At 37.9% G+C, this 26,616-nt stretch overlaps 1 protein-coding gene across 1 annotated transcript; it reads right to left on the bottom strand.

The window, feature by feature from the left end:
• RNF217 (ring finger protein 217) lies at nt 1-26,096 on the bottom strand. The gene is made up of 5 exons (XM_026845928.1): nt 25,857-26,096; nt 18,280-18,444; nt 11,156-11,357; nt 3,908-3,979; nt 1-560 (listed from the first exon to the last, which is right to left on the bottom strand). Exons 1-5 carry the CDS (start codon nt 26,094-26,096, stop codon nt 487-489), a joined length of 753 nt encoding a protein of 250 aa, XP_026701729.1. The 3' UTR covers nt 1-486.
• Between the last annotated feature and the right edge of the window lie 520 nt (nt 26,097-26,616).

The raw sequence follows: 26,616 nt of genomic DNA, 5'->3' as shown, positions 1-26,616 counted from the left end.
TTTATTTACAGAAGTAGTTTTTAATACCAAAAGTAGTATGCTCAGTATACAGTAAGAGTCCAAACACTTCTAAGCATTTCCCCCTTAAAGGCTGACACTGAAGTTAAATGGAGCACATGTTAGCAGTTAAATGCTTTCTTCACAGGCCAAATCGGTAGTAGAGTTGTGGCTACAATACAGACTTTGATTGTCTAGTTCAGAAGACTCAAAAAACCCCTCCAAAGTAATAATTAAAAAAACCAAAACAAAACAAACATTTAAAAAGCAGCAGTCAGGGGGCCCATCTTGTTCAGAGTGCACCAGAGCAAAGAGGCTTTCTGGTCTGCAGTAGTGTTTTCAGCTGAGGGAAGATGGCAGGAGATCGATCCCCCATTCTTCTTCCAGGGCGGTGGCTTTGATGCTGTTACCAGCACTGTATTGCTCTGTTGCACAAAGCGCATATAGCCCTTGCAGGACCAGCTCAGTTCAGGTGAGTAAGGTCCATCCTTACCAGGGCATACCTGTCCGTGACCTTTTCCTCTGCTTTTTACAAAGGCAATAGATAGGAAACACAAATAAACCTGTCAAAAGAAGAAAATAAGAAGAAAACCATAATTAAATGCAATCCATAGTGTGTACATTGTGTTCTCTCAATGTATGTAGAGTATTCAGATGCAGATTTCCATGTCTCAAGAGACTTTAGATAAGGCATTTGGACAAGCAGAAAAACTATTAGCTTGCAACAGTCTCTTCAGAAATGAGTTAAGCTACACTTTGTTTACTTTACAACAAATTCCTGGTAACCCTGCTTCCAACTCTGACAAATTAATTCCCAAACCACACTGTTTTGTAGAAGATACAAACTTAAAACTTTTAAAAGCATTTTGGTAATTCTTAGGTTTAAATCTAAGGCTGATGTAAGTAAACTAGTTTTCAATGCATTTTGCATGTAACAGAGGCAACATGTTATGGCTTTACTTTTTTTAAAAAAATTATTTTGTTTTACCAACATCCTCATCTATTGTGAAGTAATACCAAATGTTTATCCTTGCCTGGGCAGAGAACTACTTATTCTTAATAGCTTTTGAGAGAAAGGAAGCTGTAAGAGGAAAAATTAATTAATTAATTAAATTCCATTTATTCAAGTGAAAAATTGTTTTTCATAAGAGGTACTCTTTCAAACGCAAGTGAGGATAAGCCCCTTTCTCTTGCCACCAGCTGACTGAAATGGTGAAAGATCTCCTTTTCAGACACCACTACAGTAACAACATGTAACAAAAGACTACTATGGTCACCAGGGTCCTTGCTTTGCTCAATAGCCTTGTAAATGGTGTAGAATGGTTTTCAGCTATGATAGTGAGACTACTTTAACAGCTGTGTGGCAGAAGATATTGCTATACTTACCTCAAAACCAAAACTTTCCTATGAATAATCAAGTGTTTTTGGAACTGCTCATACTGCTGCCTTTGATCACATATTATCTGGCTGTACCTAGGATGGGACTTCAATGACATACTGGGTATTACTGTAGTTATCACTATTATACTACTGCAAAACCCTCTTAATTTTCAATATAAGCAAAAGAGTGGTGCTCTTCCCAGCATAATTACAGAATCACAGCATAATTTTGGCTGGAATGGGCCTTAAAGATCATCTAGTTCCAACCCCCCTGCCAGGGGCAGGGACACTTTTCACTATACCAGGCTGCTCCAAGCCCCGTCCAACCTGGCCTGGAACACTGCCAGGGAGGGGGCAGCCACAACTTCATGGTCCATCTGTCAAATCCATGTCTCTCCAATTTAGAGACAAGGATGTCATGCAAGACAGTGTCAACTACTTTACACGAGTCCAGGTAGATGACATCACTTGCTCTTCCCTTATCCCCCAGTGCTTTAACCCTGTCATAGGTGGCCAACAAATCTGTCATGCATGATTTGCCCTTAGTGAAGCCATGCTGGCTATCACAAATCACTTCCTTATTTCCCATGTGCCCTAGCATAGTTTCCAGGTGGATCCTTTCCATGACCTTGCCAGGCACAGAGGTGAGACTGACTGGCCTGTAGTTCCCCAGGTCTTCTTTTTCTTTTTTAAATATGGGGGTTACGTTTCCCTTTTTCCAGTCAGCAGGAACTTCTCCGGACTGCCACAACTCCTCAGATATGATGGATAGTGGCAGAGTCCCTTCATCCAACAGTTCCCTCAGGACCCATGGAGGCATTTCACCTGGTCCCATGGACTTGTGCACCTTCACGTTCCTTAGATGGTCTTGAACCTGATCTTCTCCTACAGTGGGCAGTTCTTCATTCTCCCAGTCCCCACCTTTGCCTTCCATGTCTTGGGCAGCATGCCCGGAGCACTTGCTGGTGAAGACTGAGACAAAAAAGTCATTGAGTACCTCAGCCTTCTCCATATCCCAGGTAACCAGATATCCTGTCTCCTTTCAGAGAGGCCCACACTTTCCCTAGTCTTCCTTTTATCACTGATGTACCTACAGAAGCTTCTCATTGGCCATGATGTCACTGGTCAGATTTAATTCTATCAAGGCTTTGGCCTTCCTAACCTAATCCCTGGCTGCTTGGACAATTTCTTTGTATTCCTGCCAGACTAACTATCCTCGCCTCCACCCTCTGTAGGCTTTTTTTTTTTGTGTTTGAACTTGTCCAGGAGCTCCTTGTTCACCCGTGCAGGCCTCCTGGCAGTCTTACTTGACTTCCTCTTTGTCAGGATGCATTGCTCCTGAGCTTGGAGGAGGAGATCTTTGAGTATTAACCAGCTTTCTTGGGCCCCTCATCTCTCCAGAGCTCCAAGTATACCAGATTACTAAGCAAGATAAGCTTTACTGGTATTAAGAAATCTTTATTGCCTATATTTTTGGCACAAAAATGCCACTAAAAAGAATAAATATTTAAGATCTCTCTTTTCGGTGAATACAACTCAGAATATCAATACAGGAAAAAGATATGTATTCTTAGCCTAAATAATGAAATTAATAACAATATTCCTTATTTGGCCAGATGTAATCTAAGAAATCTGTAATGGTATTTTGGTTATATGCCTATTGGTTATGTACAATCTTATTAATATAACTATCCTGGTATATTTTGGCTTTATTATATTAAAATAAAGGTGCCACATCTCAACAAGCCTCAGGGCTGGGCATACACTGCAAATTTTAAATGGAATAAGTAGTCTGGTAAAGAGCTGTAAAGCAGCATAATCCCCAATTGACATATTAATGCCAACATAAATAGTGGATATGCACTTACATGAGTAAAATTACACATTTATCATTATGACTTTATTTCTGCAGGAGAATTCAGTTAAGTCAGGCAAAGAGCAGATTTGCTAGAATAACTACATCCCCATTAATACAACCATGTTAAGAGAACTTTGGTACTCTAGCAAATGAGTTTACAGTACTGTTTTTGTGATGGAATACAATCTGGCAGTCTTGCACTGGATCAGATTTTGAGACTGACTCATCGAAGTTTGCTGCTTTGTTGTTGTTGCTGCATCTTCAAGCTGGAGGGCTCTTGGGACTATGCCTAGTGCCCCCAATATCTTACCACGCACAAGACCAAGATCTTAGAATTGTTGTCCACCGGGGTGATTAGAGGGATGGTTCAAGTCAGTCAGCCCCCAGGACTATGTTTAAATTACTCAGGCCTTTTTAACTATACTAGTAAAAGATTTTGAATCAGAAAGTCAAGTAAGTGGGGAAAAAAGTAAACCTAATAGGCATAAAATACAAGTAAGAAAAAAAAATATTCTAAACATTTTTTTTTAGATAAAAGTAATGTGCTTTATACTAAAATGGTATCTATGAAATTTGTACCTTGTGTCCATCTCTGAAATGAAAATACAGAGATGTCATACAGAAAGTCACTGCAAAATCAGAATCAGACTCATTCATTTATATAACTCTTACCTATTACAACAGCTATGGCTCCCAGTGCCAGTCCCAGAACCAGTATTAGGGGTGTAATGAGTAGTTTTCCAGCTGAAATGCAAAATTCATTAAACAATTCAAAGTAGGCATTTTGTTTTTCCCTTTCCAACCATCCATAAATATTTTCATATTGGACTCCCAAACACTGGTTCATTTTTTTAATACTTTACCAGGATTCCTATTGGTAAATTCATCCTACAAATCTAACTGGGAGCTATCACCACTCAGCCTGATCCCTCTCTTTGCCCTTTTCACCCACCACAACTCTGAGTACAGCTCATTTTGTACATTAACAGTTAGCTTGCATTTACTTCTGTTTCCATTCTGAAATCCTTCAGGCATTGACAGAAACGTGATAGCTATAAAGCTACTATCATACAGCTTCTCCAGAATACTACTGTACAACCACCACCCTGGAAAGATGCCAAGCAAACCAGCATTTTTGAGTTGATGTTAGCTCAATGCAATGAGACCATCACCTGTAAATATGCTTCTGCTTGCTTTAAAAGGCTATGGTGAAGTCCTTCTGTTCAGTGATGATTTAGGTCTAAATCAAACCACAGCCAAGTCTATTTTGGATCATTATTTAGAAGGACATGTTTCTGCTCTTACAGGAGTAAGGCAGCGAGGTTGTGCAGCACACTAGCTAGAGCACAAGACTCTAAGAACAAATAAAACATGCTCATATTCATTATTTTTGTTGAGTTCATGATCTGTAAAAATGCATGGAGGGAATGGCAGGGTTCCTTCTGAGGCACTTAAGCTAAAACTGAACTTTGAATACAAGTTATCTTTCTTATGTTGCATGCTTTCAACTGAACAGCAGAATCTCCCTAGCCATACAGGCTGAGAGGTTGAATCACAAATGTCATTTGTCTCAGCTGTCGGAAAACACAGCAGGGCAGGGCTTTTTACCAATACACCAGCAGTCTGATCAGGTTCTTGAAATTAAGTGATTTACAAAGTTAAGCATGTCTTTTAAAGTTCACCTCCAGAAATGGAGGAGAAGCAAGTTTGTTACCTCTCTCTAGTTACTTTTATCAGATTTCAGTAAAAGGATTGCTTCATTCAATAATGATGTAAACCTCTCCATAACCTGAGCCACTAATTTGGGCAGTCTAAAGGAAAAATGAGATATTTTGAAAATGTTTACAACAGTTAAACGAATTGGTCCTTTTCATGCTCTATTTTGATATCATAGCTTTTAAATTTCATAGGAGTGTGTTGGGTGTGAAACATTAATTCCTAGAAGAAAAAAAAAAAAAAAGGCAAATATTGTTTGTATCACTCTAGTTGCTAGGCATCTTAATGGTAAACCTTCTTGGGACTCCACTGTGCTGCATTCTATACACATAGAAGCTGTCAAGTAAATTATTCAAGTGTAGACAGGAGAAGGAATGTAGAACGATGGAAAACCTCAAGAAAAGTCAAAAAATGAGCAATTAAAAACATTTAAAAACATTACCAGAGTTCTTAATTTCAAAGTAAAGCTTATAATAGATTGTTTTAAGCTCTGAACTCTCTTTACTAATAACCATGTAATTAGAATGTTACAAAATCATGACGTTTGGTACTAGAATTATTAAAAACTTAAACCACTGAACTGGTGACCAAGTACACAGAAATAAAGTCTGCAGAAATAACTAAGTTAGCTTTTGACTGGAATAATTTCTTTGCAGACACAAAGAACAGTTCCTAAACAAATTCAGTTTAAGAACTTGTTTACTTACACATTTGACAAAGTAACTCAGAGCTGAAATAAAGACTGAGTGCCTTTTTCCTTCTGCCTGTGAATGTAAAGTTATGAGTATAGTGTAGTTCCAAGATCTTATAGGATAAATCCATCATCATGAGACAGTATCTTCTTTTAGTTATCAATGAGTTCTTTCTAAAGGTTACACTTTAAAAACAAAACAAAGTAACTTTTCTCCTTATATATCTACTGCATTTAAATCCTTTACCTTTGTAAACTAAAATTAAGGAACAAGTTAACATGAGGTGAACATGATTTGCACAAGCTACCATCAGTAAAAGTACCAACAGCAGCAATCACTGCAGAGCAGGAGATACATACTTTTTACTCCAATCATTATCATCAGTATTGTATGAAACATTTATAAAATGCTCCATCTCACATGTCTAAACTGAACATTACTTTATATCCAATTCCAGTTCAACACAAATAATTTGTTATAGTGTGAGGGATTATGAAGCTTTCAATCCGAAGGAACCGTGACACACAAGAAACGCTATCAGACTAAGGATGTCTATTGCAGGCACTAAACTTCCCAATGATCCACTGTCTTACATCTGTTAGCTCTGAGACTAGCAGAGGGATCAAATATAAAACTTGCCTCAGAGCTGAATAAAATCTTAGGTCATTAGTCTATGTAGGTTATGATAGCCATTTCGGTAGTGTTCAAAAGCTAGTATTTAAAGGTAACTTAAAAAGAAACGGTTGTAAATGGAACAAGGCTCAAAAGAGAACCTTTTTCCACTTTTACACAAATTAATGGTAAACTTTTATCTACTGGGTTACTCAGCATAAAGATTTAGACATCTCTGGTAATGCAATAACTGTATTTTTGGTGTCTCAGAGGGGTTGCATCACTTGTGATAGAGAAATGTTTTTCTGCAAAATGACAAAATGTTTAGGGAAACATGACAGAATTTTTCCTTTGCCTAACTTTGAATTTGGTTGTCAGTTTTAGGATAATGTATACAAAACACCGTAACTCCTTAGAGAATTCTTTGCCATGTAGAAAATTAATATAGTAGTTTTAGAAAACAAATTTAGTCACTAGCATGAGAAAAAGTTTTGTCTTACATAAACATGATATTTAGACTTGGAACAGGGTCACTAAAAGTATCCACTTACAAATCAAAACAATCACATCTATGTAGATTTAAGTTCCAATACAAGTTTGAGTCTGTTTTTAGAGTTCTATCAAGTGTATATAGGCAACTTCTTACAAATTAGGCTGACTTAAATGAAGGTTGGATCCTAGAAATGCATGCTTCCTTCTGCAGAGTTCGAGGCCTTGCATACACAAAGCGCATCTTGCACTCTGTCTTGGGACAGGACCACATTGGACCTGAAAACATGCTGCTTTCAGAATCCTATCTGAAATGCTGTTTTCCATGCAAAAAATTTCATTTGCTTTAATAGCATCATTACATGTTGTGTCCTGTTACGCATCCATGAAGTACCTAGCAATTGATTTTGAATGTAATTCACCAAACTGAATTCAGGTGTAACTTAAATGACATCTTAAGTACATTTAAGACAGCTGAACATGTTTTCTCTTTCTGTGCAATTCATCACTAGATATTATAACTAAACATTCTGCCTCCAACAACTTAGCCGAATAATTACTATGAGAATGAAATCTCTAAGTCCACTGGGACTGAAGGATAAAAGCAATTTCAGCTTACTGCACTGGTCACAGGACAAAGTTTATCTAAAAAATATGCTGGCTAAAGAAGGGAGAGAAATGTCATCAAATTTAGAGACCACTTCTGCTCCCAGGTTATTTTCTTTTCCCTGTGATTTCTATTACATTTACAAAACCACTGGTTTATGAAGAAAAAGTTTATGATGTCATAAATGATTTTCCCTTTATTTTTATTATAGAGCAGTTTGCGATTGTAGGCATGAACACTTGCTTCTCAACAGAAACCATGATAGCATGCCAGCCTTCCATGAAGTGTTCTTTCCCTTCTACACACCCCACCCACTCAGATTTAGTAGAAACAGGCCAAAAAACCTTCACTGCACAAGGCTACAAAATCATCATGTTTACTCAAATAAGTACTACTTCTCCATAGCAAGTATAAAAAGTCACAGAAGAAAATGTATCTAACAACACCTCCCCAATCTCTCCCTGACAATCAAAATAATGTTCTCTTAATTTCCACTACTTAGGTAACTAGCAGAAGCATTTTACTACAGGCAATCCAATCTTTATTTCTTGCATGTTACTAAAGCATGACTATGCTTTCAATGGTCTATCTGCTACCATCTCCTTTTTCCAACATCTTCTGCTGACTGTCAGAACAGAACCAAAACCCAGGCTTGTACACTAACACCTACGGATGATAATGTTCCCCTCTTACCTGATAAAGCCTTAAAATATTTACATTTACAGTTCTAAATACCAGGACACCTCTGAGCCCAGGCATGATCCTTAATTGGAACTAAACATTTCTGGGTTTTCAACTTGATTTTAAGACTAGGAAGCTTAAGTTCAAAACAAAACAGAAAAAAATAAAAGATCATAACAAAGAAGAATCTGATGGAGGGTCTATAAAAGACATGAGAAAGCCACTAAGCTATTATTATTATTTACTCAATTTTATAACAGAAGTAACCAATGAAATTATTGGGAATCAATAAAAGCCAGGAGAAATGGAAGTACTTTCTCCATGCAACACATAGTGAAATCCTATGGCCCCTACCAGAGATATTGTGGAAGCCAAAACTTAAGAACTGCATAAAGTGTTGAATTAACTATCTATTGATAGTTATTAAGCAAAGGTTTAGATACAAACCTTAACTAAGGAAGCATCCACAACGATTACTGGAGATAGATAGGGAATGAGATCTTATTTCTAACTGGCCACTGCTGGGGACTAACTCACTAGGCAGACCTTTACACTCACCCAATTAACAGGCACAGATCAATTCTGTTGAGGTTTCACAAAGATAGCTAAATCTCACCAAATTCCCACCATTCAAGGCAACAGAATCCACAAACCAAACTGACACTATCATAGTTACGGATTATATTGTCTTGAAAGAAAACTGTCAGGAGATACAATCTTAAAACAGTATAAAGCCTTCTTAAAAAAAACACATGCACACCCACATGTGCACTTGTGTGGAAAAAAGTACAAAAATCTAGACTGACTCACATATGCCAACCAAAGCCATAACCTAATCAAATGGAGGAAGATCAATGAGCTGAATTCCTGAATTCTAATCTGATATAAACTGTTGAAGCTTTTATTTTTTGATTTTCACATGTGAGTTCTGTTAGGGCTCTAGAGTGCTTTCGTAGTTATTCATAAAGTGCATCAGGATCAATATTTTAATTTAGAGCTCTGGAGGTAACAGGGTCATATGAGTGTCAATGCAGAATTCTTTGAATCATTGTCAACTTGGGTGTGAACAAGCCATTGTAAAAATGAGGGCAATTACTAAATGTGCTGGCAGGTTCAGCTTGCTCTGTCTCCATTCAAATGATGACCATTCCTGTGAAAAATAACATTGTATGACAGAGGTAGTCCTGGAGAGAAGTTTTTAACAGAAAACCCTATGAGAAATTTAAGATGAGGCTGCAGGCTTTGCTAATCTTTCTTGGTTTATTAATTAAGGCAAACCACAAGTACACTTGCAAACAGGAAATGAAAGTAAAATTATACCTTCTCCATGCATGTTTTTATATGAACACATACAACTCACGACTGAAGTTTAACTCAGATAAGCACTTCTGCATTTCTTTACTGCTTCCAAGTCACTGCAAATAAACTAAAACTAAATAAAGCTGTTTCTTCTTAAAAGGATAAAGTTGTGTATTTTTGCTTCTTGAAATAGGAAACAGGGAAAATAGAAAATAATTTTAATAGTAGTTAGGCCCATGCAGTATGTGCATCTGTATTCTGGACTTTGGCATTAAAACATGCCAACTGCATATTTAGATGCCTTATATGTAAATCATTGCTCAAATTAAGACAATTTATTTTTTGCAGATCTATGTTGTGATAAAACCCTTTTATTTTATATTTGTATATCCATTGTACATAGCAGGTTTAATCTTGGAATAGTTACCCATGATCCTTCATGTGATCAGCACAGACTTGGTACTGTCTCTGAGCACAGTCCCTTGCTATCACATATAATAATTCCATCAAATGTACGAAGACCCATTTTAAAACAGCTTATACTGTTTGCCACTGTGTCTTTTACTAAAGCTCTTCTGAACCATTACTAAGTGCTTTGAAACAGTTCTTGAATTTTAAGCCTGAATTTATTCATGAACAGTTTATACCCACGTGCTCCTGTAACAGCATTGTCTTTAATATAGACTAGATCATCTCATGCGTTTGAATTTATCTCTACAAAACATATCAGGACAGGCACATTCAATCATTTTGATTTTTCATCTACCTTCCTATTTATTTCTGTATCTTTAATTCACCTCTCTCAAGTTTGTTCTAAAGCCTTGCAAGTTCCTGAGGTCAAATTAAAGGGCCTGGATATCTTATTGCCATTTGTCAGACAAGCATTCCAGGTTTGCAAGCCTCCCACAACTTTGCAGATCAGCAAGATCGGCATTCTTATTACCAGATCTATGAGTTAATGTGCCAACTCTTTTATTGCTCTAAAATAGAAATCACCTAGTTTTCTTACTGGAATGTGTTTGTTGTCACTGGAAGTCTGCTGACTTCTATTTCCACATATTCAGTCTCTTACCTTTACCTCTACATTCAACATCATCAGCTGATAAACTCAAAGCATTTCCTCATCCTAGGTGAATTCTAACTCATTTCCAATTTCTATGCCTTAATTCAAGTACAAAAAGTCTTATTTTCCTTAATAGGTCCCCACTTTTCAATAGTTAATTAGGAATTCTTTTTTTATTTTTTAAATAAAAAAAAGTCAAGCTTTTGGCATCATATTCCTGTGAAATATATTAACGTACATTGTTGTATTTTGTTTTAAGCTGGATCTTGTCTTAACCAAAACTAACAGATAAAAGGTAAGTATGCTCCTATTTAAATGGGCAAACTTGAGTGATTAGGTTTTTCAAACCCAGACCAGGTTTAAATCTAAACAGCACTTTATTAAAATAGATCCCTGACTCAAAGGTTCATTTAAGAAAGCTCCTGCTCTGATCCACTTCTCCTATATGCTTTTAGAATAACAATCACACCCAGCAACATGCATATTTGACAGTATTTTTCCAGTTTGTTTACTTATTATTAAAAAAGGTTAGAAAACAGAAGCTATCAGAAGATGACACAATACTTACTCATACACAGTCCACTAAAAAAGGTGGTGCAAATGGTATATATTTAGATATATTTAATAAACTACCTTTTACATAACTAAACAACAGACTGCCCATCCAACAAATAAAACCTAGTGGTTTAAAGTAAGTATTACTGACACCTCCCCAATCACCTCATTGCACAACTCTCCATAAGGAACATTTATCCACTCACCACAGACAGAGCCTCTCACTAATCTCCTTAAATGTGGTCTCTCGGGGAGGTAACGGTATTTGCATCCAAAGATACTGAGGTTTGACGTGTGATCTCCGAAGAACCGGAGCTGACGGTATCTCTCCCCACAACGGTAACAGAAATTAGTGTTACACTGTGAACAGGTCATGTGGTCACACCCTTCTGTTCTCTGGATATGGATCTGTATGAGTGGAAGAAAAAAAGAGAAGTATTTTTTCCCCCTCACTAAGCACAGGAAAGTAGGCACTTCCTGGTGCAGTCCGTAAATCACATGAAAAGACACCACAAACAACCCACTGCTTAATTCAGTATTTGCATTAATTAATACTGCACATATCCTAAGACAATAGTGGTTTTCTAAAGGCATGTTTCAGAGCATCAAATCTGAGTTATAGTTGTTTCCAGATTTCCATACATATTTTTCTATATAATCCTCCTTCTCTGTTTAAACACTCTTTGTATCAGAGGAGAATGAGTGATCCTTGCCCTTACTGATAATTACTGAAGTAGACACATTAGTATCAAACTTTATTAAAAATAAAAGCAGCACTGTAAATATAGTTATGAACTCTGTCTGACCCATCAACAGATGGGTTTCCGTCCTATGCTACCTATGGCTCCCCTCTCTTTCCTATTACCATCACAAATTGATTTGGCATTTTCTAACACCAGAAAGGCTCTACTGTTAAGAGTGAATGATTTGAAAAGTATGGGATTAGAAAGATTCTACAAATCATATAAAAGGATATGCCAAGCTTCATAATGGCTGCAGTACAGCACGAAGCTGGGCTGCTTAGGTTCTACATCCATCTTTGCTGATTGCCTGCATAAGTAGCTTCATTCCTGTATCTTCATCTGCTCTTCTGCAAAACGGGTACATTACCTACTTTGCACAGATTTGATAAGGCTTCAGCTTTAGTTAATAGTTCTGAGAGTCTTAGGAGAAAGGGCAGTCCTGGGGCTGAGTATTTCACTACATCAATACAATTAGACAGCCACTTTAATTGCTAAACCCCTGTCTATCCCAAGACCATGCTCCACAGTGCAATGGCAGATAAAAATACTTAATTGAGGGTAGAAATGACCTTCAGAGGTCATCTATTGTAACTCCTAGCTCCAAGCTGGGCTAACTTCAAAGTCAGATCAGACTGCTCCAGGACTCATCCCACTAGATTTTAAAAATCTCCAAGTATGGGTATGTCTCAGTTTCTTTGAGCAACCTGTCCCACACTTCATCACCCTCCCTGAGAATATTTTTTTTCCCTTACATCCAACTGGAATTTTATTTGTTGAAACTTGTGACAAATGAATGAACACCTCCTGAAATTCTTATCCATATCTACATTTTGCAGGGAGGTACAGGTGAAGACAAGGCATCATGACTCAGTGGCCTGCAAGCACCAGAGATGCTGAAATCTCAGGTACAACTGAAGCCTCTCGCCTTGAGATGCTTGTGACTCCTGGGGTATCTGACCAACAGTAGTGATCTCAGAATCTGTATTTCTACAATTGCAAATGCTTCTTCTACACATAAGAGAGTGGACTGAGCTATAAAACATTACTTTCTAGTGAGCAAGTATTCCAGTGGACTCGTATTCATCCCAAGAAGGGATGTAAAATACTCACTGAGCAGTTACCCTCCCTCTATCCTGAGGAAGCCTGCTATATCACTGGTGCCCTGTCTTCCAGAAGCACCTGACAAAATACCATTGCTGACAAGCTTTATAAGCCACTTTACTTTGAGACATTCACATTTAAGCACTGACTGCAAGTAAAGTGGAAAGAAATGTCGATCCAATATTTTAGCAACTTAAGCATAACTTTTTAAGTTATACACTATTTTCTTCTAAAAGGGATATTGTCAGCATGACTTTTGCTTTTATTTTTCAAGTTTTATACAAAAAAAATTTCGACCACTCATGGAGCCATAGTTTATTTAATTTATTTCCTAAGAGATTAATTTGAATTGAAATTAAGGAATTTTAATAGTGAGTTAATATATTTTAAACACATTAAGTTTAAAATTTAATTCCAATTAGTTTTGCAGGGGACTGAAATTCAGACAGCAAGTATACAGAATTTTGCAATTTTAGAGGTACCTTTCCTTATCTGGTGACTCAGTGACATATCTCCATCTTAAGATCTAATTCCCTCACATTTTTATGACACTAATGAGAATTAACTGGCTGTTTCAAAAAGAAGACAAGACTGTTGAATTCTCCTTTCTATTCTCCAATTTACCAACCCAATCTATTAAGTTACCATCCATCCTAATTGAAAATCTGTACAAGCCTGGAGCCTATCAAAACCCTAGATGCAAACATAAACTACTTCACATTTCAGAAACAAATTAATATTCTTTGGTACAAAGAACTTCAAGGAACTGCTGGCAGTAGCTTTATACATTCTACCATCAATACCTTTTGGAAATACCCATGTCTTTGACACTGCTATTCTTCCACCCACATTTTCCTAGAAGTATCCCAGCTCCAGCTAGCCAGACATCTACTTGTTTCTGCTCTAAATCCTCCAGATATACTGTGCTCTTAAAACAAAGGTGATATAGGACTTATTTCCTCACAGACATGTATTGCAATTACACATACTTTATCTTTGCTTCTTCAAAAAGTATTAAAAAAATTTTAGTGAATACTTATCTGCACATATATAACTGTCTTCAAAGTTGCAAATTTGGAACAACTGGTTGCACTTGCTTGTATTTTTTGTTGTAAAAAAACCTTCCTTTTTTAGTGAGGAGAGACTTCATTAAAAAAAAAAAACAAAAGAACCCAACAACCTTAGATGCAGGGCCTGTGCTCCCTGTCATATGCACGTAGACTGACAATACCAGATGAACTCTGTATGAATCAGTCAGGTTGCTTTCAAGCCTAAGACATGACATCTCACTGGGTCAACTTCAGCTTACGTTCACATGGGCATGCCTTCCTCCCCTCGGAATAAGCCACTGACAGAGATGGATTACAAATCTATAGGTTGAGAAAGTGATCACCAACGGGTCAGATATCACACGAGTGTTCCTGCTCTGCTGGCAATGCCGTGGCATGCAGCAGGCAGCCGGGGGAATGCACGGGGCTGGGAATGCGCCTTGCTATAGTTAGCTGTAGTGTGATGAGCCCCCCCATGTGGGGCTGGGTGACTTGTAACTGCAGGCTCCCCCACAGCACAGTGTGGGTGGAGAAGGCAAGGTGAAAGCACAATGACTACAAGTCCCACTTCTGCCTCCAAGCATTCAGTTAGTGTTACTGGTTTCATCCTGCATCCAGAGCCTGCTCAAACTCAAAGACAAACCTTTCCCTGTAAGGTGAGGGTATAGTCATTCAGAAACCCAAGAATGGTTCCCACAACAAAGAGGGGTGAAAATTACACACCAACGGCAAATCTCAGAGTCTTAAGGAACAACTGAAGTAGCACAGTGTCTATTTCAGCCCCTCACTTTACCTCCTCTGCACATTACATACCCTCTCACAGAATTCTTCTAGGGAAATTGCTTCTAAGAGATCTGAGAATGAGTGGCCATTTCTCCTCCACTCCTTCTGAAGAAAAGCTGGTGCACAGCTTTATCCCTTCCTATACAAGACAGGACTCTCCTCCATTCAGAGTGTGAGAAATAATTTGCACAACACCTTCAAAAACTATGCCCTGAGTTGATAACACTTGTATGAATCATAACAGTGAATCCACAGATAAGAAGTACATAAAACTAGATTTGCATTGACATCCTTGTTTACTTAAATTTCTTCTACTGTTCGAAGCTTTCTAGGCTAGAGCCACTGTTTGGTGTTTTTCAGACAGTGGTGCTTTTGAAATCTGTGGTAAGATAACACCAACTTGAAGTACTTCCTTGGTTTGCTGTACTGTAAAAAACACTTGTGGAAAAAAGGCATTTCGCTGCAAACACGTCACAAGAAACTGTAAAATAAAACCCTAAACAGCAGTGGGGAAAGACAAGTAAGGTTATTGATTTTATGAAAAGACATGTAGTACGTAGCAGATCTGAACTCATTTGCTAGTCCCTCTAGAACGAGACCAGTGCTTTTTGAACAAGCCTTGTTGAGAAGAATGGTCTACACTGAGTTTCTCACAATAGCATGTAATAAATTCGAAATAGGCTCTATTAGAAACAATAAAGATGTAACAATTAAGATAGTTTTTAAAAAGTAGCATTTAGTAGTATATATTTCCATACTGACAGTCACAACATGAATCTACAACTATGTATTTTGACAGCATGTAACATTTTTATTTGCTTATGTAAGCATATCTTGAGAAATCAAGTAAATATATGTTATTCCCATTAGCTGCACTAAAGCTGTGTCCACCTACAAGAAAAAGTAATCAACTTTAAGCTTATTTAACAGTACCTGCTAGTATTCACATTAAGGGATTATGTTCTTTCAAAGCATTTACCAAAACTACTGAAAAAACTTGTAAATACTTGCCTAAGGATTTGCCTATATCTACACACACCATAAGAGTGTTCCCATTTTCTCACCTTCACGCCCAGACAAGATAATAATTGCGGATTCTACTTCTCCATGTTACAGCTACTTAAAGAAAGAGTCTGTGGGTATATGTGTCAGTGTGTATATATAATTAACTCCAGAAGATATCTGGAAAATATGGCCACAGTTTACACTGGGAATCAGTATCACACTTTGCAAGTTACCAGTAATTTTAGAAGTTATTTCAGTAAAGAAATTCTACCTCTACTGAAGTTTCTAATTTCCATTAACTTCAGTTTTAGCATAAAGACTGAATATTAATAATCTTGACACTTACAATTTAATCTTGCCTTTTCCTCAAGCTGCTTGGCAATTCTGGCTGCTGAAAATCTTTAACCAAACATGAAAGAGGTTCTTTAAGCAGAATATATGCATGTATCAAAATATGTTGTCACCTGAAACACTGACTATGTGGATCAAGAACAAGGATAAATCAAATTATGTACCAAATCTGTTACCTCTGTCACTCTTTTCTCTATTTTACTTGGATATATGGTAGACACCTGATTCAATGTCATTTTATATAGAGGTTTTGGGGGGATGGCTGGAGAGAGAGGCAGATTAAGTATTAGTTCCAATCCCCCAATCCAAATTGTTAACTGATGTAATGTTTATCTGTGTGTGCCCAGACATATATTAATGCTTTGATGAAGAATTCTCCACAAAATGTATTTTTTACAACTACTCAAAAAGTGATTAAGAAAAAAAAAAAACAGTATCAGTAACTGCTAAGTGGTTCTTTTGATTATTTGATAATTATAGATTCGGTTTTAAAACAAACAGTGTGTTGAGATAACCATTTTGAAGGCTGTAGGCAGGAAGAATTTTTTTCACCATTGAAGAAATCAAAATAATATCAGGAGAGGGACTAGCAATACAGTTTATGAAAAGGTTGAACTCCCTCTTCAATATTCACCTGTACCACATCACCAGAAAGGACTTGTTAACAAAGGTTCTTTTCTGTGCTAGTTTTATAACCTTCCATACTGCCTCCCACCATGCAGAAGGTTTTATTTTCTTTTGATTAAGAAAAGAAGCCTCAAGTATTTATGAAATTAATAGCCAAATTCATGCAACTTCAGGCTTTAACATTAGTGACTTAACCTGAATAAGTTTCAAGTGTCCAACCTTTTATTTTGAGTATGGTGAAAACAGTTGTACATTTTAAATTTTAAATTTTAAAAAAACGAAGAATAAGCATGTTAAGGTTAGCAGTTTTAGTTCCTTTCTCTTTGCAACTAACAGCTCTCTTCTCCCTGCTTTTCTACATTTGTACTTTTTTTCTTGAAGCATTTTCTTCTTTTTTGGACAACTTATTTCAAGAGTTACATCATTCACATTGTCATAAAATCTGAACCTGGACACAAGTCAAAGAATTAAAACCAAAACGCATACTTCCCACTCCAAAAGGAATGAAGTTTGTAAAAGGATTTTACTGTAAAGACTTCCCAGAAAGCGAACATTTTTAGAACTGGCTCAAACCTATCAATTCTTACCATACAGCAAGCTGTTAAAACTCTGTTAAAATGTCATGCGCATGCAGGAGGAAGGGTAAACAACAAACTGCTGACTTTAGAGCTTTCTGAATTTTTCTTAGTGTTTTCTTAGTGAAATCTTTCAATTTCAAGCTATGGCATCACAGGCATTTCTTTCCAAGACCAAAATAAGATACTAGTAAAATGATAAACATTCTGTTATTCGCACAGTGTAAGGCTCAAAGTGTGACAAAAATATACTTTGGAAATTCAGAAGGAAACATTCCCATTCAATATTTATTTCCTATCAAATGTTCCAGTTTCCCTACTTTGTTCTCTCCATGAAGTAGATGTAGAGCAATAGATAGGTTCATATTAGGCACTCCCTTTCAAAAAAAAAAAAAGGAGAGTCTCCCACCACCATGGTGCTCTCAAGATTTTGAATTATTACTCTGTCAGTAGCTGGAGATAAGTGCTGCAAACAAAATAGTGAACAAAAATGATGGCCACCTTCATTAAGGTCAGCCAGGGCAGGGATGTGCAGGGCTGCTGCATCTCATTTGAGTAGTGGGAAATATTTCCTATCCTGAAAGAGATTAATAACATTTTTAGAATACGTGGCTGCACTTCAGTAATTAATGCATGAAAAAGACTTGCAAAGAACTAACAAATTCTAAAAATACTCCCAGTTTTGCCAAATCTTCAAGTGTCCCTTAGTTAACTTGTTGACAGAGTACTTTCTGTCTTACTCACTGCATTCACTCAAGCTCTTTGGAAAACCTGACAAAGGGCATCATATTTCTCTAAAAGCTTTAAATTTCTTTAAACATTTATTTTAGGAATAATTTATTCTGTAACAAATTCATTATAAGCATAGCCTGCTCTTATGATTTCCATATTTTTTTTACATGCAAGGAATCTGCAGAATCGATGAGGGAACCAGTAAGTAGAACATCTGATTGTTTTTTCTCAATGGGTCATTGACAAGAATCTGCACAAGTGTGAATCCCTTTTTCAATGCTGAACAGAAGCTGCAAATACTTGCTTTAATACATATTTAAATGGTTTGAAGCCACTACCTGGAAGCCAAGGGAGAGCAGCTCACCTTGCATTTTGGACACTTCTGGGCATTCCTCTGCCCGTGTTCGATTTCGTTGGCCCAGTGACGCAACAGCTTGTCTCCCTTCTTGTATTCTTTGCAGTTAACGCCTTCATGCCAGGGAGAGTGGCACTTGAAACACCAGACAAATTGGCAAGATGGACACTGGATCTGTACAAATGAGAAAACATGACGTTTGCAAGCTGGGCACTGACCCAACTGGAAAGCCCGTTTTAAAATGACAGCTCTTAAATTAAGAGAGTTGCTGCCCAACAAAGGTCTAACATCCTTTGAAGTGTCCATTTTAAAAACACAAGTTGTAGAAACTAATTTTTTCTTTTTCAAAGAGAGAAAATACAGAACTAATTGCTAAAGCCAGGAAAGGCCCCAAGCAAACAAAGCACATGTAGCTTGGTTTAAGCATAGAAACTTCTTCCCAAATTCACCATGTGGCTCAAATGCCAAAAGGCAAAATCCAGGAAGCTTATCCAGTTGGCTCCAATACATGTGTGAGGTCACCTAAAATTTAGCAGCCAGTTTTCAGTGTTGTGGATCTCAGTCTTCTAGTTATAAACTTCCCTGCCAAGGCTATTACCAGGGACTCCCTGGTCTTCTGAAGAGTCTCTACAGAGTCCAGAATGGGTTATGAAGCTTATATTAGAAATGGTCCTGGGAAAAAGGGCCAAGAGCAAGAGTCTCAACCAATGCCCACAACTATCACCTGGAAGTCAGGCACCTCCTTTTGCTCTTGATTGTGTAAGGGCAAGATGAAGCTGTACCAAACAGCCCACTTGCTACAGACCACAGCTAATGGCAAAAACCACAAGCCAAGCTCCTTAAGTTGAGAAAGGATCTATTCTTCCCACTCCCTGGGTATTAAATCATTGTGTCAAACAGGTATTATCGTCATCATGTCTTCCTTCAGAGCACAGCCATTTTGATAAAAGCTATAGCAGCTGGTGTGTTTGTACAAGTAATAAATAGAGGCAAGTTGCTGGTGCTTATCTGATGAAAGACAGGCCTCCTACCTGGATTGTGACTACGGAAAGCAACAACTAGAAGCCACATTAGACACAGGCATGTATCCACTTCTGCTGTGTTTGGCAGCAAAACATCTCAGCCTGAAAGATGGGAAGACACATCTCTCATGTGACTGCTGAGTCCTGTCCACCAGCTCCAGTTGCAGCCCATGCCTGGCACTGCCCTTGCTTGGTACTAGCTGATGGACAGGATTGAGGAATTCAGCCAGACAAAAAAAAAAAAAAGATTTTGAGTTGTATCCGTGCCTAGAGTTGGTTCAACACAGAACCATGCACGTGTCTGTGCTGGCCATGCATAGTGTGAGGGTGCTGCTCAGGAAACTACATCCTAGTGTGTAGTCACACATGAAGCCCCCAAGCCGTATTTCCAAAGTTCTCACTCCCATCAGCTGCTGTGCCTTCTGCTCAGACATGCTGACTGGTGGTGTGCTGCCTTGGCTCCAATTAAGAGTCCAAAGGAATCACTCTGATCAATCTTAAGTATTTTGCTGGGGGGCAGCCGAAATTAGTACTTTTAAGTGCAATTTCTATATCCATCACTGCCAGCACACTAATACAAAGCTGATCTGATCCCTGATGCATGACTGAGAAATGAAGCCATCTACTACCCCTAATGCTATTCCCCAAGTTCTATACACACAGATAGCATTTAGCTTTCTGCCTTTAATGTTTCACATTAAAAACTTAATTGACACAATGGCTCAAGATGAGCATTTTTATGACTGTAGCTGACCCATTTTTCAGTGGTTGTCTTTAACTTCATCTGTAGAGAGAAAGCTTTTTTTTTTTTTTTTTTTTAAAAAAAAAAAAAAAAAAAAAAAAATCATAGCTTCATTTGTATAAAGTGATGTACCTCTGTGCGGCACTTTAACCACGTATTTTACTTTTAATAGTAAGGACCGTATGATGTGCTGCTCAATGCATCACTTCAGCTTACCTCTTTATGCCAATATACATCTACAGATCAGCAAGTGTAAAAATGGGAGTTAATGGTCAAGAGAATTAATAATTTTCTCACTACCCATAAGACAGCATTTTCCCCTCCAGGATCCTTTCCTTGGGCATAAGGCTAAAGTGCAAGGAAGAGAAGCAGCATCAAGAAATTGACAGATTTTCTTACTACAACACATTGAATTAACAGATCTTCTTATTACAACACATTAACATTTTAGGCAGTTACCATCTACTAGTCATTATCCTTATAAAAAAAAAGTGTTAGAATACATACATTTCCTTCAGATCAAGAAGATTCCAAAGGAATGTAATATTAAAATAGATGAAATTCTGATATCCTGTAGCTGGTGCAAGTATAGCTTACTGTTTTCTATATCTCCAAAGTGACATTTTCTGCTAAGGCACACAATAAGATACCTCACACAGAAGAAAACTGCGCTTATCACATGCCTCCTGTCAGTGAAGTGAGTTACTGCAGACACAGGTAGGCAACACAAAACCAGGAAAGAACAACAAATTAAACTTGTTTGTAGGGGAACACCACATGCAACATGTGGATTAAAAGCATTCTTACTTTTTTACATGAAAGCAAAGTAATATCTAAGGCCAAGATAAAGTATAAACAAAACCAATACAAAATAAAACCAGTGCCCCTTCTGATTTGTCTGATAGCCCAGATGCTAAACCAAAGGGAATACACTATCCTGCATCTCTGCTTCCCAAATGAAATCTCCTAATAAAACAGTTTAACAGGAAAGAGGAAAATTCCCACTTTGAAGAACCTAAAGAACAGTGTATTCATTGCTACTAACCAAACTAACACAGAGCACTGATCCATGTTTCCACAATACTTTATAAACCAATATACAAGATAGATTACTAACAACTATCCTGCCCCATATCTTTTTTTTCCCCCACCCCAAGCTTTGAATTTACATTTTTCATTAACATGTCACAGTGACTTACTGCAAAGCATCACACTGTACTACTCAGTATTTGTTATGCCTCAGACAAAGATGGAGCTTGTAGCCACAATTTAGTGTTCTGCCACCTGAAAGCTTTTATAAGTTGCAGCAGTCAGACATCTGAGCTAGAACATGAATGTTAAAAAAAATACAAACCCAAACCAACGATCTGGGAAGCCACAAGTTAACACTTCTTTCCTAAACAGAATGACAACATAATTTAAAAAATAGGGTTAGTGTGTTTGGTTTTGGGTTTATTTTTCTGGTGAAAATCTGACATTTATTGCAAGCTCTATCTTTCCATTATAGCATGCATATAATTGGAAGAAATATAGCAGCCACCAGGAGATATATTTAATTTTATACATGCACACTGACATCAGATGTTTCCAAATAAATTACTCAGAAAGTACTGAAATACAGGATGAGGCTCTAACCGCATGAACTCAGAATAACATTTGTTACCCTGAATAGGCCTGACTAACTGAAGTAAACTAGAGGGAACTGTCTACTTCATTACCAGGTTTGGAGTTCCTAGTTTCCTCTTCCACCTGCCACCCCTCACAGCACTTTCCTCAAAACTGAACTGGTAAATAGTTTTTACATTTTGAATGGGCCACTTGACTTCTCTGTTGTTCAATACTGTATGAATATACATTAAGCAAAGAAAAGCATGCTCTTTTAAGTACTTGTGAACCTTATTTTTCTTTGTTTTCCAGTAGCTGCAAAAGAAAACTCTAAACCTATTCAAACTTGGATTTAGCGTGACACCGGTGTGCTTAAGAAATAGAAACACAACTGGCCAATTATAGCAGTCTTTCAGATTCTTATTCCATTCTTTCTCTGCTTTTCTGAAAGAAAAAAGTCAAATATGATTTGCTTTGTGCTTCAGTATTAGTGCATGAAATCATCACAAGGACACAGAAATGCTATCTACATATAATTTAAACCAGTAAAATACACCGTAGTCCAGCAAAGCAGAGAAACTATACCCGAACCCCCCCCCAAACATCAATGCAGTGTTTTTAAAAATATGTTTTTCGTCACACAGAAGTTTTTCCACTTATTTTACGACTTCCATTTCAGTCAATCAGAATTGAGAGGATGGATATATACACAAACTTCTGTTCCATCTGGAGGTCAGTCTCCCTTGAAATAGAAAAGATTACACAACTTCTCATACTAGCCCTTTTGGTTCTCAGCTTTCTGAAACACTGACCTTTGAAGCTAACATTTTCCATTTTCTTAGCTAGCCTCTTTACTGTGGACTAGTCTATGATTTTTCTCACCTCCAAGGAAAAGACCTTTCAAAACTGGTAGGTAACTTCAACACAAAACACTGCTTGATGTGACAATTATAGCAAAACTTACTGCACATTAAAAATATCCTGAGCGCCTGAAGCTGCAAAAATCTTAATGGGATTTTCTGCTGCTTACTGGAATGCTAGCTATATAATAGGATGGCCAAATTAATCATGCAATTAATTGATTACATGAACTACAATCTTTAGTTACAGTTACACAGTTACTTTATTCCAAAATAAATATGGGCTCCTGCCAAAACAGCTGCCACCTCCTTGTCACCAACCAGTCCCCTCTCTTGTACCAGCTGAAAACAAGCAACAACAAAACAAACAAATCTTGTATCCCACTGGAGCTGATCTTTGATCCAGTTCCCAGTGTGACACCAAAACATCAACATGAGCAAGAGCAAGTTAGCAGGAATGAACAGCTGAGAGCAAAGAGGGAGAGCACAGCAAAATAACCACGTCCACAGCAGTTCAGGCTCAAGGCAGATTGAAGTAATGTACAGCCATGAAGATAGATACTAAAGGTTAAAATCTGATCCAAAAAGGGGAAAACTGATTGATATGAAATACACAGACCCGTTTTATCACAGCATCTTTGCAGGTACAAATTCCTACTAGTTCTAAAGCAACGTTTCAGAAACTCTTGAGTAGTTCCAACAAGACAGTTTATGTAACAACCGCACTGAAAAAACATCTACATTTCCAAAGCCAAGCATTCAAAGCCCTTCTTTTATGTGATGTGTATCTCTTGACAGAAGCAAACAAGAAAACTTCATTATGAACCTCACAGGCTGACAAGGCAGAAATAGAGTCCAAGAACCAAGAATTGCTTCTTCATGGCAGGTGGCAGGTCAAAGAACTAACATTAAGTAACAGGTGAAATCCAGGGCTTAGGAGGAAAAAAAAAAAAATATCCCCAGATCACCCCCAAAACTCCTCACAAAACTAGCTAGCCTAATCACTTTTGTGAAACCTGTATCTGTTCCATGCATAGGAACTAAACTACTAATTTTTAAGTTTATGCCCATTTCCTTTGCACTTTGGAATACTAGCTTTCACCAAAGCTTTATTAGGATCTTGTCTACAACCAAGTCCTGCACTCCCAACTGAGGTCATAAGACAGGTGGCAGAGGTATTTCCTTAGTTAAAAGTTGGATCCATTTGTGATACAAATATTTGATATGAAAAACTAAATAGTCACAATGCTGTACTGTGCTGTCCTAAGTGGCACTAATGGGAGAAGAAAGGTTTAGGCAGCAAGTTTCCCTTTCCTTCCTCTCCTCTCTCAACATACATGCACCAGCTAACTTTCTAGGCTTAGCCCACCAAGACTGACCTCAAAAACGAAAACCAGCAGCAGCAAACTGAACTGCTGGGCTTTGATCAGTTTAGCTGACACAAAACAGCTCTAGCAAAGAAAATTAATAATTTTCCTACCTCTTTAAATTTAGATGTTATTTATACTTTTAAATAGTGTATCAAATTTTAGGAATGTCATTAATAACATTTTTACATATAACATATGTAAAAACCCATAAAACATAAAGAAACCCATCTGTTCAAATGTGCTCTTGTATTTGTTTTCCTGTTGCAATGTATAGGACAGTGAGGGTACTTGCACTGAGCCCTTGCGTGCAGCGATCCTACTAGTAGGCTTGGGTATAGACGTTCTGCACACATGACTCAGTTCTGAAGGCAGCACTTCCAGTGCTGGTGCAGAATTCATCTGGTGCAATTGCTGTTTATATCGGTTGCATGTGAATATGTGAGTCTGCCAGTCTCCAGTCATGTCTCCTATGCTATATGCAGAACAAAACGAGTCTTTACCTCCAAAGAGCCTGTAACTGAAGGCACGGACAAGATACATACAATCACATGAGAATCTAAGAAAACAGTGATAATAAGGGCCCACAGCTATGTGTGTATGTAACTACTCACATATACACAATCTCATATGTAGTACTCTTTTTAAACCTTATTCCCGCAACAAAACTATTCCTTGTGCTAAGCTTAAAGTAAGTTAAAGCTGTACCTATGTCAGAAAACAACACAGGTTTAGGGAGTAGGCTGAAGGCCTGGACTATGATCACACACAGTTTGCTAGCACTTTCCCTAATTATGTTTCTGAGCAGCATCAACTAGACATTATACCAGGCAACAGCTGGGCACAGCTCAAGAATACATTTTGCCAGTCTGTTCCCAGGAGGAGACTTAAGCTGTGCAGATCAGAGCTACAATATAGTGCAAGCCAGAAGCAGTTCCCTGGTCCTGCAGTGATGTATTATTTCATGCATCACACAGTCTCCCATCCCTTCTGATAATGATTTGTAGGGAAATGGTGGGAACATTTTAACTCATAAAAGAGCACTGCTGGGCAGAATGACCCATTCTGCATCTTGAGGAACATACTCAGAATTGGCATTTTATGAGACAATAGCTGCACCACCTGTGACCCACACCAGTGGGATACTAACAGCTTCTGGTACCTTGAGAGGCTACTGCAGAAGCATTAAAACCTCTCATTTACCCTGGACTCTACATCCTGTCTACATCTGAGGGAATGCTAAGCAGATGGGTAAAGGAGAAAGGTTGTGGGCAGAAGGACTTTTACCTGCAGTTTTGAATTTCTCCACCTCTGTGTAAGATGTCAAAAATCTGAAAAAATTAAGTCCAACAGATAGTGTGGCATATGTGTATCTGTGCAGTGCATTAATTATAAGTAGCTCATAACTCAGAGTTAGCTTCACCAAGGTTTCAACTCCACTGGATATACAACCTTTTTATCTTTTAATCTCTGTACTGGGCTGAATCTTATGCTGTGTAATTAGCGCTATCTAAACAGTCATCTAAACTTGTACTGAGAAGAACTCGTTTGTCCAGGAAAGGCCAGCTCAATCATGAAATTAACCACAACATATCTAATAACCGGATGGAAAACTAACACAGAGCATGATGCCGAAGACAGAACCATGGTCTTCTGGAACCGAGATAGACCTTCAGCAGCCCAAAGCTTCTTCTAACTGTAATCTCTTGCTTTTTACATTCAACTGAAATTACAGTATAACACTTTTTAAATTAAAATGTGTGTTAGGACAAAATTATACCACTTACCAAAGAAGTAAGGGCTAAAGTTCAACTGTTTGAACTGTTAGAAAACAATTAAGTAGTTAAATCAGTGCTGTACTACAGATTCATATTCCTAATCACAGCTTGTACACAGCCGCAGTGATGCAAGAAAGCTCACTTAATGCCCACCAAAAGCTGTCCTACTTTTGCAGTGCCATCTAACCCACACTCCTGGCAAGCATGCTCACTTTATATTTGTTCTCCAATTTGGCAGGGGTAGGAATGTGGCCTCTTCTCCGGAAGGTTGTAAAGTGCTTGCACTGAGGGCATGGCTTGGTGCTGGAGTCAATGCGGCTGAGTTCCAGGAAATATTTATACTTGATGATGTCATCATGGGGCAGGTTATAGAGGACAGTTGTTTCATCCAGGTGTTCGTTGCACTCTGTGATTGGGCATTTTATATCCGCTTGTCCCAGCTGCACCTGCATATGAAAAAACCCAGAAGATCGGTATGACCTTTTGCTTGGAAAAGTTAGGCAAGTATTTGTGATTTTTTTGGAGGAAATTTACTTTCAAGTACTGTAACAGTCCACAACTATCAAGCACATCATCTTAAAATTATTTTGACTTAGTCCAAGCGATTTTTCCAGAGTATTTTTAAATCCAAACAGAAACGCTAATTACCCTTATGACAACTGGGTTATTAAACATACACTCTCAGAGTATGTCCCATGGCTATGTATTCCACAAAAGCAGAACACAAGTCCTAACTAGCAGCATCCATCCAGTACTCCATGCTTTGGTTGTAATGGTCAGCCTCCACTATCACCGCTCACACAGGCTGTGAGAAAGCAGGCAATGGAAACATCTGTATACTGTTTCACTGAAAAACGTGCTCGGAACCACAATACAGGGAAATTAAAGTAAATTTAGGAGCATCAGAGTCTAGCAGTTCTGACTCAGTGCTAGCCTTGAGCTGGTTCCTGCTTAGCAAGCTCAGTGTCTCTG

The sequence above is a fragment of the Athene cunicularia genome (genome assembly GCF_003259725.1).
Source record: "Athene cunicularia isolate RWA chromosome 3 unlocalized genomic scaffold, athCun1 chr3_part1, whole genome shotgun sequence".
In the NCBI taxonomy this organism is placed as follows: Eukaryota; Metazoa; Chordata; class Aves; order Strigiformes; family Strigidae; genus Athene; species Athene cunicularia.
This window is presented reverse-complemented; position numbering and strand designations above follow the sequence as displayed.